Genomic DNA, 17,917 nt, shown 5'->3' on the forward strand with positions numbered 1-17,917 from the left:
TTGGGGCGTCTGAATTCTGAGCCTTGGAGCTCACTCATAAATGTTACCTATCACTGCTGACATGCCGGCTTTTATCTTCTCTTAACTTGTTAGCATGCTACAAGCAAATGACCTTTATTTCAAAGGGAAGATGAAGCCATTAGATCCCAAGTGTACATGTATATAAAACTGCCTTGCTGTGGCCATTGTGAAGATGAAAACATGGTAGCCTCCCTGCCTATATAGTATCCTGGATAAAAGTGCAGAGCCATTGGTGAGATGGTCAGTAGGTCAGTATTTGTATTAGCTGGAAGTCTTAAGCTACTGATATATCTTAGAGTCTTCTTTTTCTTCATCTGGGAAATGTGCAAGAGATATGATCCTCCTTGTAATAAAGTACATCATGAAATATACACATTCACTGGTAAAGTAGAAGATAATGTGAATTGAGTACTTAAAAAAAACACTTCTGGGAGCATTATGCCATTTGACTTCTGATAAACACAAAAATTTATTTCTGTCAGTGTTAACATAGAAAAGTTTTTGAACATGTATGGCTTTCCTTCTAAAGGAAAGAAAGTGCTACCCTCACCACATATACTAAGATGACCTTTGAGTTGCATATAACTTGAAAGGAAAGATAAACTGCTCTTTATCCCCTATTTGCACTATAGTGTGACATACACAATGCTTTCTTATGTAAGCCTCCTAGAATAATAAGTGGTAGACAACCTATGCCATATTTACACGTAAAGAAATTAAGTCTTAGAGGGCTCAGAACTTTGCCTGCTATAACTAATAAAGTCTAATGTTGGGATTTTTTTTTTATCCACCTTTGCATGATTCAGAATAGTTTCTGTCCTTTAGAATTATATTCAATGGAGACCATTCTTGCATTTATTGAAGGCAAGAGAACCCAGTCTTCCGATTTTAACTAGTGGATTGCTAAACCTGGTCATGTATGAGGAGCTGGAGAAAACTGCCAGGGAACAAATGGGCTAAAGCTTGCAAATCTCTAGGGAGCTCACCGAACGTTACAAACAATACAAATAAGCTCCTTAGGCAATCTCGTCTGTTCTTTGCCTATCTATACTGATGTATGGGGTAGTCTTGGATTAGCTGAGTGACAGCAAAGCATAAAAAGTGGCTTCATCTGTAGAATTTGAAACAGTTTTCAAGCATACTAGGAAAAACTTCATTTGGACTTACTGAGGGCATAAAGTCAAGCTTATAAAGATTTTGCAATTAAAGTGGATGTTAATGCTAAAAGACATTCTAAGAAGTACTCAGATGTATGGTTATTTGTATTTTTAATTGCAAATGAGTTTCTTATAGTCACTATCTCCTGAAGCTGAGGGAACCGAAGGACAAGTGAACAGAGCTATTCCCAACAGTGACTGTAGGAGACATAAATGAATGTCATGTCCCTTGCTCTTTCATCTCCCTGGGAGGCTTAGGTCTAATTCTGTTTTCCTGGCAGTAGAAAAGTCAAATGCTCTCTTAATTCTATCCATATTAAAGAACAGACCAAACTTTAAGTGTGTCCCCTTTGCCAGCTACCAGAGGCATTAATACCTCACCTGCCTGCTCCTTCGACTTCTCCTAAGAGTGGAAGTGGATGGCAAAACACTCACGAAAGCAAAACAAACACAGTAGAGTATAGATTTATAAAATTAGCTGAGTTTTGCTCAGAATAAAGTCATGCCTCTATAACCCCCACAATAATGTGCCTGCTGTATCTATCTATCTCCAAGTTGATGGATGGTTCATAACAGAAACCCCATTAGATCTTCTAGATGTTTCAGTAACAAAAAGGTATGGATCACAAAATGAGACAAATGTTTACTTTTGAACATTACTTTATAACAGAGTCATATCTTAGTTTGAAAATGGTTGGATGTATTTTTTGTTACTGTGTCTGATGATCACTAGAACCATTATGGTTTCAATGATTTACAGTCATTTATTTTCCAGACCATGAATTTTTGGGCATACATCTTTTGTGTTGTTCACTTTAATGTAGGCAAAGCTTTTTGAAATCAATCTTTTTTGGCTTAAGAATTTTTGGACTGCATGATTCAAATCTGTGGCTCTCTTACCATTCCAGTGGATGTAGCTGCTCCTTTTTATTAATGTGCCAAAATTGTTCAAGTACATTTAAAAGAGACCAGCATTGAGATAGGACTGAGCCAGGAGTTGACATATCATAAAATTCACGCATCACAGATTGAATCCCAGGAAGAGTAGATGGGAAGAGCTGAGAAGAAATGTTCAAAGAAAACATCAGCTGAAGAAAAAAACATCAGTTGAAAGTCTGAAAAGTAAGTTGAAATGCAGCATTATGGATACTATTTATATTTAGTCAGATATTGTTTTGTCAAGCAGTTATTTATTTAAAAACTCAGCATTTTTTGAATATTGGGAGGATAACTCAGTTCAATGAAAGCGTGAGGACCTGAGTCTCATGCCCCAGAAAGCCTAGCATGAACTCCTACAGAATCCAGCATGGGAGGCAGAGATGGATGAATCCCCTGGGCTCACTGACTGGCCAGCCCAGCCTACTTGGTGAGTCCTGGGCCAATAGAGAGTGTCTCAGAAAACAGGGCAGATGCCACATGGGGAATGACAGCTAAGGTTGTCTTTGGACCTCCACACATATTTCTGTACACTTGCCCTTGTACGTACACACATAGGTACAAACAAACACAATCTATTGGTCAGTATAGATTGATTTAATTTCTGGTACTGTTTTCAAGGCAAATGTTCCTTTTAAAGACATTATGAAAGTTTTTGACGATTGTATTTTATAAATGGAATTATTTTTCCCCTCTTCAGTGAGTATACATGGATCTTTCCTTCCAACCTAAGGGGGGCGAAGTAACAGGAAGAAAAGCTGGGGGGCGGGGAAGAGAAGTCCTTTTGCCCTACAAGTGAATTATGCCATGGTGAGAACTATTAATCTCACAAAAAAGAGGAAATTGGTTATCTTGTTTCTACTCTGAGAGGCAGGAAATTGAGGGTGGCCCTTGTTTCTTTCCTCTCTCATCTCAACAGAGGCTGTCTGCATTCACAGTGTTTGGAGTGATGAATTCCTGACAGGTGAGTGGTTCCTAAAATGTTGAGCTAAATTGTCATTTATTACATGCAAACCAATTAAAATGATAAATATGCTGATTAAATTATGCTAGAGTCCTAAGCTTACTTTCAGTCTTGTGTAATATGAGGCTAAATTGTATTAAAAAGTCTCAATCATTTATTGGTTAACTTGGGGAACTGGTTATAACTCACATAAGTAACTTATGTATAAATAGGCTGAAAAAAACTACAAGGAATATTTCAGCCTTGCATCAGATTAATAACTAATCAATTAGTTTTAAATACCATTTTAAAGTAGTTTTATATGAACAAACATTAAGTAAAAATATAAACTCATCATAGTCTATATTAGTGGCAGAAATAAAACACATTGGGCACAAACACTCATATGTAATCAATTATGCTTTGATATTTGGCTAATAAACGGATAAATACACCAAAAATTCCAGGGAGAAAAAAATGCTACTTTTCAGCATGAAACCAGTAAGATCTGCTAAGAGCATTCACATACACATACTTGCAATATTGCTACCACCAATTAAGCTGGAGGAGTTGGGGGGGGGGGGCGGGGAAGAGTGGAGAGAGGGGAAACTGTGGGTGGGATGTAATGCACGAGAGAAGAATAAATTTACAAAAAGATTTAGGCTGTTCTTAAAGGTCTTATATTCAAATATATTTAATTTTTCTCAAATCGAAAGGGTAATAAAAACTAAGAAATATTGTTTACATGTGCAGGCCTCAAAATTAAAAGAAAAAATTCTTAAGAAATTCAACATCTTCCCTAGAGAACTGTCCCACCCTAGCAGCTACTATGATGTCATATCCTTTACTTCTGCTAAGTCACATAGTATTAGCAAATGCTTATAGCAAAGTATATGCATCTTCTCAAAAGGACAAAAGCCCACAAAATAGTCTGTGTTGTAAAGAAATGGCTGTGTGTTACTTGAAGGAAAAATCAGGCAACTTACAGCTAATCTATTTATGTTACAATCTCAGTCACTAAGTGGAAAGAAATATCACTTTTGTTTTACCAGTTGGAATTCTCCCAGACTCCCAAGTTCCTTTACAAAGGTTCTAATTGAGTGAATTTCCTCTAAAGACTTGCACTTATTTAACTCCTTGTGATAGTTTCCATCCTAGAAAGGAAAAAAGCCTTAAGTAATCATGAAACAGTCACGCCATCTTTCTCCTAGTAACCCCCACCTAACAAATCAATCAAACTCTATAACACCTAAACTTATTACAGTTGTAGAATTCATAGAGATGACATGTTGTCTCGATAACATCCAAATATAAAAAAGTTTCATAGTTGACAAGACTGACTGTCTTAACTAACCCAATGGTACCTTGGTAGTGAGGTCAGGGAGATGAGCACAAGAGAGGAGGATGTGTGTGACCATGGTCTTGGAATGCAAGATTTTCCTTGGGCCCTCAGAGCAATAGAGGTGAACGAAATCAAAGAGTATCTGGACACGAACCCCAGTGTGGAATACTGCCATTGGAGAGTTTCACAGGCTGGTCACTTACCACTCCAGGTTTTTCCACATTCATTTGTTTCCTAGAGCATCCCTGACATCAAGAGCAATGCTCTGTGACAAGGTGTGTGTGACAGATACCATCAGAGCCTTTGTGAAATTTTTTACATACTCCTACAAATTCATCAAATATGAGTTTCAAAATAGAAAGACATTTGGGGAATAATATGGTAATTGGCACTGATTTTTTTTTAGTGTATAAGAACACTGTGCTAGCCTGCCATAAAAACAAACAAAAAACCCAAACAACAACGACCAACCCAGCACCATTCTGAAGCAATCCACCCTGATTGTCAGCCTCTAGCCAAATGACACGAATATTTAAGCAAATTAATGTTTTAATTCAAGTGCACGTATGAACTCACCTCAAGTGCGCTGGCTCTGTAAAGCTTCTGTACTATTTCAGAAAATACAGAAAGTGAAGATGTGTTGGAGAAGAGGAAGTTGAAAGTATCCTTTAAGATGATTTTTTCTGTATTTTGGTCCTCCAAATTGAACTTCTTATCATCTTGAAATTTCAAATGCTCACGTACCTTTGAAGGAAGAGAAGCAGAAGAGACCTTACAGGGAAATGAATTCTAAGGCATGATTTATTTCAGGTTGGATTGTAGACCAGAGCTGACATCTAGTGGTCTTCCAGAGGCTAACAGTTTCATAAACGTGAGTAATGCTTCTTAGGAAGATGCCATTCTTCCTAATGTAGAGGAGCATGAACTATTTCAAAGTCATATTAGCTTATCTTGAAACTCTTTATATCTCACAAATATTTGTTCGTGAAAGATAATACATAACATTTTTTTCAAAAATACAAATTTTTAAAAGTTTAATTTCAGCTATTAGGCATCAAAAAGGCAAATGGCCATTAAAATTTCATAAAGATTCTAAATGTTATAGATAAATCCTAAACATGCAATATTTCTGTAATTGTATTCTCTATATCATGGTTTAGAAAAAACTAAACTTTGGTGGAGTTGAACTCTGATTACCCATAAGCCTGTTTTGTTTGCCTTTCCTTTCCACACTAGCGCCCAACAGACAGCTTTTTATAAAATAGCTGAACCAATATTTTTGTCTTCTTACCACTGAAGAACATTTTAGATGAAAAAATATGCTGAGGAAAGTGATCTAAAAGAGTTTTAACTCAAAACAAACTAAAAGCCATCCACACTTACATATACATTTATGCTTTTAGATTAAAATAGAAAAACAATGTGTTTATTTGTATTACTAGCCTAGGGCTTAGTGCATTCCAGGCAAGAATTTTGCCAGTGGTCAGTCTCTCTTGTTCCTATGGCTTTTTAAATGACTAGTTGAAAAAGAACAACAGAGTTAGTCTTCAGGATGCCATGAAAGTACCCCAGGTCATCTGTTTGCTGTTATCGATATGTCCTGCTTTTTCCCGTGAACATATACTTGACTTAATAGTGTCTTTGTTCATGAATTCAGGGGAACTGTGGAAAACTTCATGTTTGTCCTAGTGTGTCCTCGTGGTGATTAGAATTCACTAATTCCCTAGGAGCCATGGGCATATTAGCCTGGAAGGACTGTAACCGAAGGTGTTACTAATCAACTGGTAACCGTGAATGAAAATGTACACCCTCCTCCCACCCCAAATACACATGCTTCGTCCTACATACTCACCTGGAGCACTACAGGATTTCCCAAATCTCCATAACCAATATCAAAAGTTAAAAGCTGAAAACACTGTCTACATCTGGAAGGAAAAACACAAAGTAACAGGACAACATATTTTCTTTGCTACATTCACTCTGCTATCTAGTATTACATTATTTATAATTGATACAGTTAAATTTCCATAATTTAAAAGGCCAATGGCATAGATAATAGAAAATTACGTGAAATGGAGTGTTGGGTTTGAGTCTCTTTTGTTCATTAGAGAAAGTGCAAATACGCCTCCATTCTCCATGACACACCACAGTAACCAATGATGTTATTCCATGAGAACCTTAATATGGGGAGAAATGTCCAGGTCCTCTAGTCTTAATACTAATGCATGCAGAAAGTGTAAGAATGAGCTCAAATCACTGAGCACCTCTCCCTTTTTTCACAAACTAGACCACATTTCCCTAGAATAAAGGCGACAAGCTATTGTCAAGCTGAGCTAGGAGTAGAGGTGACAGAATTCTGCTGAAAGTTTTTTCTTTCTCAGTGTTTTGAAGTCATTGGGACATTTTAGAATAAATGTATTATGTACAGGTAAATCTATATATGGTCGATACTTAGTATATTTGATGGAAATACTCGAAAGGAGGCTACAAATACAAAATTATCTTTAGGATCCAAGAACAGGCTTGTAGTTCCAGCACTAGGAAGTAGAGGCAGGGGGATGACAAATTTCAGGAGGATGACAAGTTTCAGGCTAGTCTAGGCTGCACAGTAAGACTGCTGAAAAGCTCATAGTAATAGCAATAATAGTGATAACAATAAATATTCAAAACCCTGTATTCTATTTCTTGTCACACCATTTGAATACAAACAAATGGCATGTAACCAACTCTGAAGTTTTAGAATCCATAAATCAGGCCATACATGTTTAGAAGATCATATTATAATGTACTGACATACATTTTCCATGTTCTATTTACTTCCAGTGACTAAGATTTTTCATCAGTAAATTTTAGAATCTCTCTCTCTCTCTCTTTCTCTCTCTCTCTCTCTCTCTCTCTCTCTCTCTCTCTCTCTCTCTCTCTCTCTCTCTGTGTGTGTGTGTGTGTATGTGTGTCTGTCTGTCTGTCTGTCTCTCACCTATGGATGGTCTTTGGTCCCAGAGTAGATACTTCACTGAACGCCTCAGCCACCAGTAGGAGCTTGCTAATTGCTTCTTTCATGCAATCCAGTGCCTGCAGAGGTGAACTTGTCCTCAGGAATGTTTCAAAAAACATCTGCAGCTAGGAAAAAAACAAAACATTGACAGAGCAAAATATATTTCATCTGCCTATTGTTTCCAAGGTGAGTAATATGAAGGCTATGTCTCCCTGTCCATTTCAAAAACAGAATGAAACTTTAAGTAGAAAAATTTGAGAATCTAAGATTTAAATATTTTTAATTCAAGTCACAGGAAAAAGAAATGTTCACATACCTTGCAATTTAACTTTTTTTTTTTTTTTTAGTTTCTCCAGACAGGGTTTCTCTGTGTAACCACCATGGCTGTCCTGGAACTAATGCTACAGACCAGGCTGGCCTCGAACTCATGGAGATCTGTCTGCCTCTGCCTCCTAAGAGCTGAGATCAAAGGTGTACACTACCATCACCCAGTCTGTGCAATCTAACTTAACATTCTTTATTCATGTCACTTTTCTTGTAGTATCGAGCCACAGGAAGGACAGTGCCCCTGACATGGTGAGGGCTGCAATCAGAGCCCTCTGGCTTGAGCCGTGATTCTCTCAGTAAGGGAACTGCACTTTCCACTCACTTCTCTGAATCTCTGCTTTCTGACTTTCACAGTGGGCTAATACCCACTAACAAGAGAGTCATGCACCCAACATAGAAAACAATTATTTGAAAGCCAGTAGGAAGTATGAAATTCAAATATTTGGTTTCTGATGATCAGTTTTCTGCATGTGTCAATAACAATCTTTTCAGGGCTGCTTCTCTTCATCTCTTAGACAACCAGAGAAGAGTCTAGGAGATCACAGGGTTGGGGGGACATTTTAATACAAGATTTCCTGTGATGAAAAAGAGAGATGGTATTAAGTAAGAAAAGGTCAAGTCTACGTCTTCCTGTGGACAGTGCTGTTAGCTTCACAAACAACTATTCTTATTTACTTAAATATTAAAAACCATAAGACAAAACTACCTTTGGAAGATGCTTAGCATTAAATTTCAAGTCAATATTTTTTAAAAAATACAAACCAAATCTTATTGATTCACAGACTTTCTCTAGGTAAACATAGCCTTTCAAAGATAAAGAACAAAAAATATTTTTTGAAAAAACATGCAGCAGATATTTGATTAATGCTTTTGGAAGAATAGGCTAAACCTATCAGAATGCAAAAAAATCACACATTGAAAACGTCTGTTGTGATGATAACGAAGGACAAATATTGGCAGAAATCATCTATGGAAAATGGTAACCATATCTTTAAAATGTGCCAGTGAAATTCTCCCAACATAAATAAATATTGAGTCCATAAACTTTTATAAGCCAAAACCAGAAACCTAATGAGACCAGACATTAAGACCCTAAGAACGTATCATCAACATCTGGCAATTGAGATATTTTTCCATTTCACTAAGAAAAATGAATATAGTAATTGTATAATTAAAAGAAAACAAATTAATGCTAACAGTAAAAATGTTAACACCCTTGAGTCAAAATAGAATAACACTGTGTGTTTCTAAATAAAAGCAACATAAATCTTATTCAGCTCACCATATTAATAGGAAGAGTTGCTAATGACATTCATGCATTCTTTCCACATTAATGTCACCTGAATGTCACGGAGCTTATGGTTGATGATATAATAATGTTGAAAAATTCTGCCTAGCATTATGGTGTACAAGACTGAGTATCAAATTATACCCTCCACAGAGAACAGCAAATTAGTATTTGGGGCTTGTATTTATTTATTCCCCTAATGTGCAATGGTTATTTCTTAAGTTATAACAGGAATAGTAAGCATTGAACACAAAGTCTATTCAATTAATTCATTTCCGCTTTTGGTGAGCTCTCTACTCTGTGGGAAGCTTACATTCTGTGACTTGGGGACACGTTTCACAGCACTGTGGTAACACTTCAAAAAGTATCAGATTCAACGCTGGTTCTTTGCCACACTGTGACACTTTGTAACAATTCCTACTCTGTAGACTTATTTCACTTACTCAGCTCAGTGTCAACAAACATCTCATGTGAGAAATAAAAGGAGGGTTGTACAAGTGCTGAATGTGTAGGTGTACACGTCATCAACCTGCATTAAGTCTCCCAAAGAGAGTATAACACATTTATCATTCCCCATAACTGAATCACTCAGACTAAATAAGAGATTCATTTCTATTTCTGTTTATAATGTAAATGACTGTGCTAATTATATTTCCTTGGCCAAATTATCTGAGATCTGTGCATCTCGGTGTACTCAGATGCACAACAAACAACAGAGTGTACTTGATGGCCTCATCAGAATGTATCAAATTGGAAACAATTTGCTGTTAATTAAATCCAAAGGTATTAGTATTTGAAAATCATTTCACTTGGGAGATTTTATATGTCACCTGCAAATATCAAGAGGAGCAATGTCACATTTCTGCTCAGTTAAAACATGCAGACACAATCTAAATATTAAGCAGACTCCTCTGTTTTTGTACAATTACTGCTAATGCTGTTTTTTGTTGTTTTTGATTTTGTGTGTGTGTGTGTGTGTGTGTGTGTGTTAGGAGTTGCCCTTGTGAGTATTAGCTAATTTCTTTGTAACAGTGCTGCATCCTATCCCCAGTAAACATCTTTAAGTTAAATAAACAAGACAGTGTAACTTGCCAAGGTAATCAGGGCCTTGGATAAAAACTCAACACTTTTAAAGCTAGATGTGATGGTGCTCATCTTTGATCCCAAGACTCATGTGGCAGAAACAGGAAGATCATAGAGTGAAGGATTGTATGATCTAGGTAGTTAGTTTATGGTCAGTTTAGGCTGCCTATACAGTGAGACCCCATCTCCAAAAACCCCAAACAAAAACTAAGCAAGCAACAGCAACAGAATGCTTAAAGCCTTTCATGTCATTACACTCTTAACAGACTACCTGTTTTCCTGTCAATGCAATAATAAAACCCAAATTTAGTGCTAAGTAAATGGATGGAAAACGACCTTGTAAGATCATAGTTATAACGATGGGCAGCTTAAACATCACTGTTCCTTTGTACTTAAAGATTAAAAAAAAAAAATCAGTGAGATGTGTTAGCATTTATAACATAAATCCATTTAAGCAACTGAGATACAAATAAGTGAACCAAAACTATATATTGAAAATGGAAGCATGGAGAGCAGGCGAGTTGGATCTGCTCCTCACCAACTGCAGCACTCAGGAAAGTGGGCCCTGCACCTCACCTGGGCAACACAGTAGAGCTGGCCCTGAAAGTGTTGGTGTAAGTGAACATGCCTGAGGGCATGAGAGCAGGAGAACTGGCTCTTCTTGCTGCCTGCTGCATTTGGTGAACTAGCCAGGGCTGGCTGGAGAGCTCACCCTCCTGATGAGATTGAGGGAGAGTTGGTAGGCTGACCAATGCAGCTACCATCCAGACTCATGTGGGGGACCTACCCATTTTCTCTGTGGGAGGCTCTCTTTCACTTTTCCCCCAGGGTACTCTTGAGGAGGGAGAAGAAAGATATATTTAGATAGAAGGATAGAGGAGAGGGAAATAGATAGAAACAAAGGAGAGCCTCGGGAGGACCTGGATCATTATCCACCAGCCCCTTCTGTCTCTTTGAAAGGGTCTTTTATAGGAATGTCAAGGGGTGGAGCAAAAGACCTCCCCCTAGCACAGCCAAATGCAGACCTATCACCTGGTAACCACACACATGGTCCAACATCCTCTAATGCAGCCCTGCTGGGTAAAGCAAGCTCAGATCTCACTAGGAAAACTTTGTGGATCTCCACAGACTCAGATCCAAGGCTATGAGCTAACTCACCCTAACATCCACACCATCTATGAAATGCTGGAGCATGTGAAGTGGCTGGTTCTGCAGACCCAAAGCGGCAGGATCGCCATGACACAGAGCAACAATGAGATATCCAAAAGGAGCCCCAGTGAAGACCCAGTATTGATAGTGTAGCAGAAACCAGAAGACTCTAATCAGACCATTGCAATGAAAATCTGCAAGATGTATGGACTAAGGGCTATACTGTGAGAGTCACTGTGTCACACTGTAGCTTCCACAATGGATTTTTTTTTTTAATTTTCTTTTCTTTTATTTTGGAAGAGGGTTGCAAGGGCAGAGGGTGAATATGAGGGGCCAGGACGACGAATGACATTGGGATGCATGAGTGAAATACACGAAGACTCAGTAAAAAAAGTTGTGGGAAAAAAAGAAAATGGAAATGTGGGGAAGCTGAGAAGGAACCAAAATATTTGGAGGAATACTATGAATTTGATGCCTTAAAAGTACTTCCAAAGTGTACTAATTATTCACCTCATTTGCATACCTCATAGCCATCTCAATATTTCTATTCTCCCATGAGAGACTGGACAAATTACTCTAGATTGATTGATTGGTTCTCAATGGACACATGCTGATTGATACAATCTGTGTTAAACTTGATGATTTTCTTGTCTGATCTTCACACTAGACTGAGATATTTTAGGCCAAGAATTACCATATTTACCTTTGACATCCTGGTACCTGAGGCAGGATTAGTGTTTAGTGAAGTTGTTGAATGAGGAATCTTAGATATGACCTTATAGACGCCTCAGAAACTTTCACTGGAGGAATTTGTTTACTGGAGCTTCTAGATAATGCAGTTTTAAAACAATGCATTGGCCTAGGGCTATAGTTCATTGGCAGCGCATAAGAACTTAGGCTTAGTGCCGTACTGCAGACACACAAGCTACACAATATTAATTTCTTGCCTACATCTCATGAGAGTGAAAGGATATACATTTTTCCCTAGTGACTTTTAATAAAACCTTTGAAATATAGAAGCTTATGACTGTTTGAGAGGATTTTTGAGATAAGGAAATTCAATCCCAGAGCTAGAGAAAAAAGATGGAAGATTAACCAATATTAGTTTTTCTTAAAGTAATTTCCTTGGCTAACTAAAAACTTTGGCAGAACACTAATATATTTTTGAATCTAGGCTCATGTGCCATAAAATTGTACTTTACTAAAGTTCCCCACAATTTCTTTTAGTGTTACTATGAATGAGAGAGAGAGAGAGAGAGAGAGAGAGAGAGAGAGAGAGAGAGATTTGTCTTCTCTGATTGAAGAGTACTAGGAAATTTAAATATGAGTATTTGCATTAAATATATGGAAAGATGATCAATACTGTCAATTACTGGAGAAATACATATTAAAAATACAGCAAGGCAAGCCCTCATATTCATTTAGGATGATTATTATCTGGTAATTATTTTAAAAACACACATAGTAGTAGATATTAGGAAAGATGTGAAGGAATTATGATCTTCAAACTCTGTAACTGAAACGTAAAGAGGTGATTTCTCAAAAGCCAAAAATAACAGATTTATCATTTGGCCCAAAATTCCGGGAGGTCTATCGGATGACTTGAAAGTCAGATCGCAGAGAGATATCTGTACACATGCTCATAGCTCCAACAGTTTCCCCCACTGGTGGAAACAGCAGGTAGACTTTGACAAGTGGAGGGATCAGAAAAAGTACCCTCTAGAGACACAGGTGTGGCCCCACCTTAAGTGGGAAAGAAATTCTGTAACACACTACAAAGCTGATCAACCTTGATGACATTGTATGAGAAAGAATTCAGTCACATAAACCACAGATCCTCTCACTATGAGGTATCCAAAGGAGTCAAATGTGTAGGAACAGCAAGGTGCTTCACAGAGGATGAGGGGAAAGGGGAAGGGGAAGTTGTTATTTAATGAGTAGTATAGAATTTCAGTGGTTCTCAAAGCGCTGGAGATCGGTTGTGCAATAATATACATATTGTTAACACTGGTAGACTGGCCATATAGAATGGTTAATAATAATATGTCTTGTTACTGTGCAAATGAACACAGCTGAAAAGAAATTCAAGTCCCTGGCATTTTCTAGCCTGTCTCTTGACAACGGTGAGGCTTTAACACTCACTAATTTTGGTCAACAAGGTCCAAAAGAATGCTGCTTGGCTTTAATGGGCAGGATTTACCAAAACAAAATGAAACCAAACAAGAAATAATTCTTCCCTTGCTCCATTGACTCTTTCCTGCAAACAGTGCAAACCACCAGGCTCTTCCTTAGGTCCTCATGGTCTCCTTACCTCTGAGCAGGCTTACACTGGGCTTTGTTGTTATTTGACCAGGGTGTGAAATCATACACAGAAACCTTGAGTGTCGGAAAGAATGATTCAGAAGAGAAAACAAATGAGGTAACATGAGGATCTCAGATGTCTGTCAACACTCAGGAGGAAAAAACAAAACAAAATAAAAAACCTTTTAAGGTTCTCACTCAACTTACCCACTGGTAGAGTTAAAGACACTCAATTAAAATATACAGAAGCCAAGCTTCCTGGCTCTTAGTCCAAATTAAAGTGGGAATAAAGATGCATTTGACATGCTTTTAATGCAGCTGGAATTTAAGTTTATTGTTCTTGGTGGATGATTATTCTGGCTTTTTGGGACTCAGCAGGGATCTCTGAATTTAATCCAACCAGTTTGTTTTGCAGAATCCTGAAAATGTATCTAAAATAATTAAAATATTTCAAAATTTTACAGTGTTTCATATATAAAATATTTTTATTGTTCTATAATTCTCATCTAAATATGCCATACATTGAAGCATTTAAAATTTCAGTGATTATACGGCCCTAAGCTATAAGAACAAAAATAAAAACAAAAACCGCATATATATTTTCCAAAGAGTTCTGATGCAGTTATTGGTCATACACAATTGCTCAGGACAAGAGAAGTAAATTATAAATCTCAAATAATTTCTGTTCATAAAGAATAAAAATCATATTGAAAATACAGGTGGATATATTTATTTTTATTGAAATAACTCATGTCCATATGAAAACATACTTCTTAGTATTAAAATGATATAAATTCAGCATCAGTACTAATAATATTTTAGTGGAAATATGGATGAAATTTGATCACATAAATACATAGATACATAAGGAAGACTTACCTAAAAGCAACATGACTCAATACTTTGAATTTCCCACAAAGTATATTAAAAAGAATCAAGTGCTGGGTATGGTGGTATATGCCTTTAGTCCTCTTCACTCAGGAGACAGGGGCAGGAGAATCTCTGTGAGTTCATGACTAGCCTTGTCTACATAACATGTGATAGCATGTTTCAGGTCAGCTACAGCTATACAGTAAAACTGTGCCTCAAAAAACAAACAAACAAACAAACAAAAAAACCCCACAAAACAAAAAAACCCCACCAACAACAAAAGAACTATGTAGTGATTTATCATGAAATATGAGATTATTGTTAAAATAAATAATTGAAAGTGGTTTCTGTTGTCATATTTAAATTTTTTTGTAGGGGTGGGAGTAAAGGTTAATATTAATGGTCAACTTCACAGGCTCTAGACTCACCAAAGACTCACTCCACTTGGCATGTCTGTGAGCATTTTCTACATTAGGGTAGTAGAGGTGAGAAGATCCATTTTAACTGTCAGACCAAATAAAAATAAGAAAGTAGGCTTAGCACCAGCAGCCACTGCCCTCTGCTTTCTGACTGTGGAGACACTGTGACCTGTCACCTTCTATGCTTGCCACCAGACCTTCTCTGACATGATGGACCTCATACCCTGGAATTGTGAGCTCAGATAAACTCATTTTCCCTGAAGTTGCTTTTGGCAGGAATTTTGATAAAGCAATAAAAACATAACCTAATATAGGGTGTTTGAGTGTATGAATATTTTTCACTATAGAACAATCATCATCAAAATAGTAGGGCCAGGCAAATGCTAGTTTTTTGTTTTTTTTTTTTCTCTTGAAGATTGGGAAAGTGCCCATGCCAGGAATAGAGATACCTTCTTAGCAAGATCAAGCTTTTAGCATCTTAGAAGCACGTGGCATCTGATGTACTAGGACTCATGGGAAGCTCTCCATAGGGCTGGGGAACCCTTGAGGATGAGCCTTTATATGTCCCCAAGGGCAGCTGCCATACAGCTTGAAGATAACAACTTTGGATGTGGCTGACCTAGAGGAAAGTATCTGCTCCATGCCATAGGTCAGGCCAAGAAGCAAAGAGCAAGTTAAGGTTCTGTACCCCAAGAGAAGTCCTCCTCACATGTTGAGGAAACAAGAGTGTAAAATACAATATTTCAGAATAGAATCCAAGATGAAAAAGAGTAAAAAGGCTTTGAGAAAGGGAGACTAGAGATCTAGGCCATGATTAATTTTTCTTCAATGTATTATGTGAACATGATTCTACACAGCATTCACCACCGTGCACTAACCTTAGCCACACAGACTAAGGGCCGAGACTGTGCATTTTCCATTCCCCATTCTGCTTGTATTCCTAGATTAGAAGCGCTCAGAGAAGGGTGCTCACTACCCAGTTCTATAGGAGAGGAGACTGGAGGCTGAGAATTCAAGTCACCAGCTGAAAGCCCAAAGGGTCATGTCACCAACCACCACGTTACAGAAGCAAGTCTGCTGGGCTGCAAAGCTCATGTGTCACTTCTGTTCTCATACCATACTCCCTTTACTGATGTGGGCAGAGCCTGGGATACATGACGATGATTATCTGCATTTTCACTTCCATGGGAAATAGATGGCTTGAAACTACCATACTTTTCAAGCACATGCCTTTACAACCACATTTCTAAAATATCAGACCAACTATGTGAGTAATGCATATACCCTAATCACCTTTTGGAAAAAAGAAAACTTTTTAGCAACTTAAATTGCCTGGATCAAGGAGGGGAAAATCTCTTGTTAAACCAAATGATTTAAGAATATAAAAATTCTCATTGTTTGTTTTAGTCTGTTGAAAAATGGCTTACTTTAAGGTAAACTGTGGAAAAACTGAATTAGGATACTTTTTTGCACATTCTTTGGCATTAAATCAAAAGCTTAAATACTAGGATAAGCTCTATGCTTCCAGAGACATGAATAATGTTATTCATTCATACTTCTTAATAACCTGAAGCTTTGATGCACACACTAAGCTTAGAAAATCAGAGTACAGTTTCTGTGTGATTGAAACAGTTTCACAGTTAGACATCTTGAATTCTCCCACAAGAATGTGAGAGAACTGGAGAGAAGCGGAATATAGGACTACAAAGGGCCGTGAAAAGCATAAAAATTTAACTATTTGCTTTGAATGGCAAAACCGTGATTGCATTATATTCAACCTTCTCAGAGAACTGCCGGTTTTCCTTATTATCCCTTTCAGACTTTCTCTGTGGGAAATAAAGGAGCAGGGAGATTTCACAGTAAAGAGCAAAAGCTAAAGTTATAAAGGTTTTATCTTTGAACTCTCTAGGTATAGACCTACTTATTCTCTTTACATAAATGCCATTGTTCAAGCAGGTCACAATTCTCTTCACTGACATTAAAATAGGAGCCTTCTTGAAGCCTCAGGAATACCCAATAGCTCATCTGCAAACTTTTCATCTGTTATTATTATACATTGATACTTAATATACGTTAACAAGCAGTCTTAAAAATTGCAAATAGGATATATTAGAATTCCTATTTCAAAGTGAGGGAGAGTGTTCAGTGGTAAGCTCTATGATTCCTGTACTTGCTGTGCAAGTATTTATGTAATTCTAAATCAAGATCATTAGTGCCCACTTAAAAGCTGGATGTGGGATGCACTTCTGGGACGCCAGCACTAGGGGGCAGAGACAGGCAGATCCCTGAAGCCCACTGGCCAACCAGCCTAAAGGAATCAGTGAGCACCAGGTTCAAATGAGAAAATGTGTCTCAAAAACTAAGGAGGAAAATCAATCCAGGAAGCCTCTGGCCTCCACATACACGTGCACACATGGATACCCACACGCACACACACACACAAACAAGTTTATATAACACACGCACACATGCAAGATTACTGTCTTATATTTCCATAAAGCGTAAGGAAGTAAAAGGGAAACTATTTGTATATTTTGGATGTTTAATGCAGATAATCTCATTTAGATCTTATCAAGTCTCATGCTCCTCAAGCACAGAAGAAAAGAAAACATTCATTATAAATATTATATATATTGGCTCTGTAGGTTAGAAAAATGGCTGAGTGATTAAGATAGGTAACTACCTTTGCAGAGGACCCAAATTCAGTTCCCAGAACCCTCACCATGTGATTCACAACTGTCTGTAGCTCCAGATCCAGGGAAATCTGATGTCTATATTCTCTAAGAGTACATAGACTTGTGCATTCTCTCTCTCTCTCTCTCTCTCTCTCTCTCTCTCTCTCTCTCTCTCTCTCACACACACACACACACACACACACACACACACATACACACACACTTTAATAAAAGAAAATGGGTTCTGGTGGTACAGCAAAAAGGATGATATATCAATAACCCTAACTCAAGTGCTGCAGTGCTAATGTGGCAATTCCACATTAGCTAGCTTCATTACAACCCTCTGCTATTTTCTTAGTCAGCTCTTAAGCCAGTTACAACTCTCACATAAACAAAATTCAGCATTTTACA

The 17,917-nt window shown here is 37.5% G+C and overlaps 1 protein-coding gene across 1 annotated transcript in view; it reads right to left on the reverse strand.

Moving 5' to 3' along the window:
- Positions 1-17,917, reverse strand: part of Cped1 (cadherin like and PC-esterase domain containing 1) — a 271,465-nt gene that overhangs the window by 123,582 nt on the left and 129,966 nt on the right. Inside the window, exons 7-11 of the mRNA XM_036181508.1 lie at positions 7,377-7,519; positions 6,252-6,324; positions 4,976-5,143; positions 4,107-4,211; positions 2,079-2,236 (exon numbers count right to left, since the gene is read on the reverse strand). Of these exons, the coding sequence (XP_036037401.1) occupies positions 2,079-2,236; positions 4,107-4,211; positions 4,976-5,143; positions 6,252-6,324; positions 7,377-7,519 (647 nt within the window). The remainder of the gene's footprint in view (positions 1-2,078; positions 2,237-4,106; positions 4,212-4,975; positions 5,144-6,251; positions 6,325-7,376; positions 7,520-17,917) is intronic.

This window comes from Onychomys torridus, chromosome 3, assembly GCF_903995425.1.
Source record: "Onychomys torridus chromosome 3, mOncTor1.1, whole genome shotgun sequence".
NCBI classification, from domain to species: Eukaryota; Metazoa; Chordata; class Mammalia; order Rodentia; family Cricetidae; genus Onychomys; species Onychomys torridus.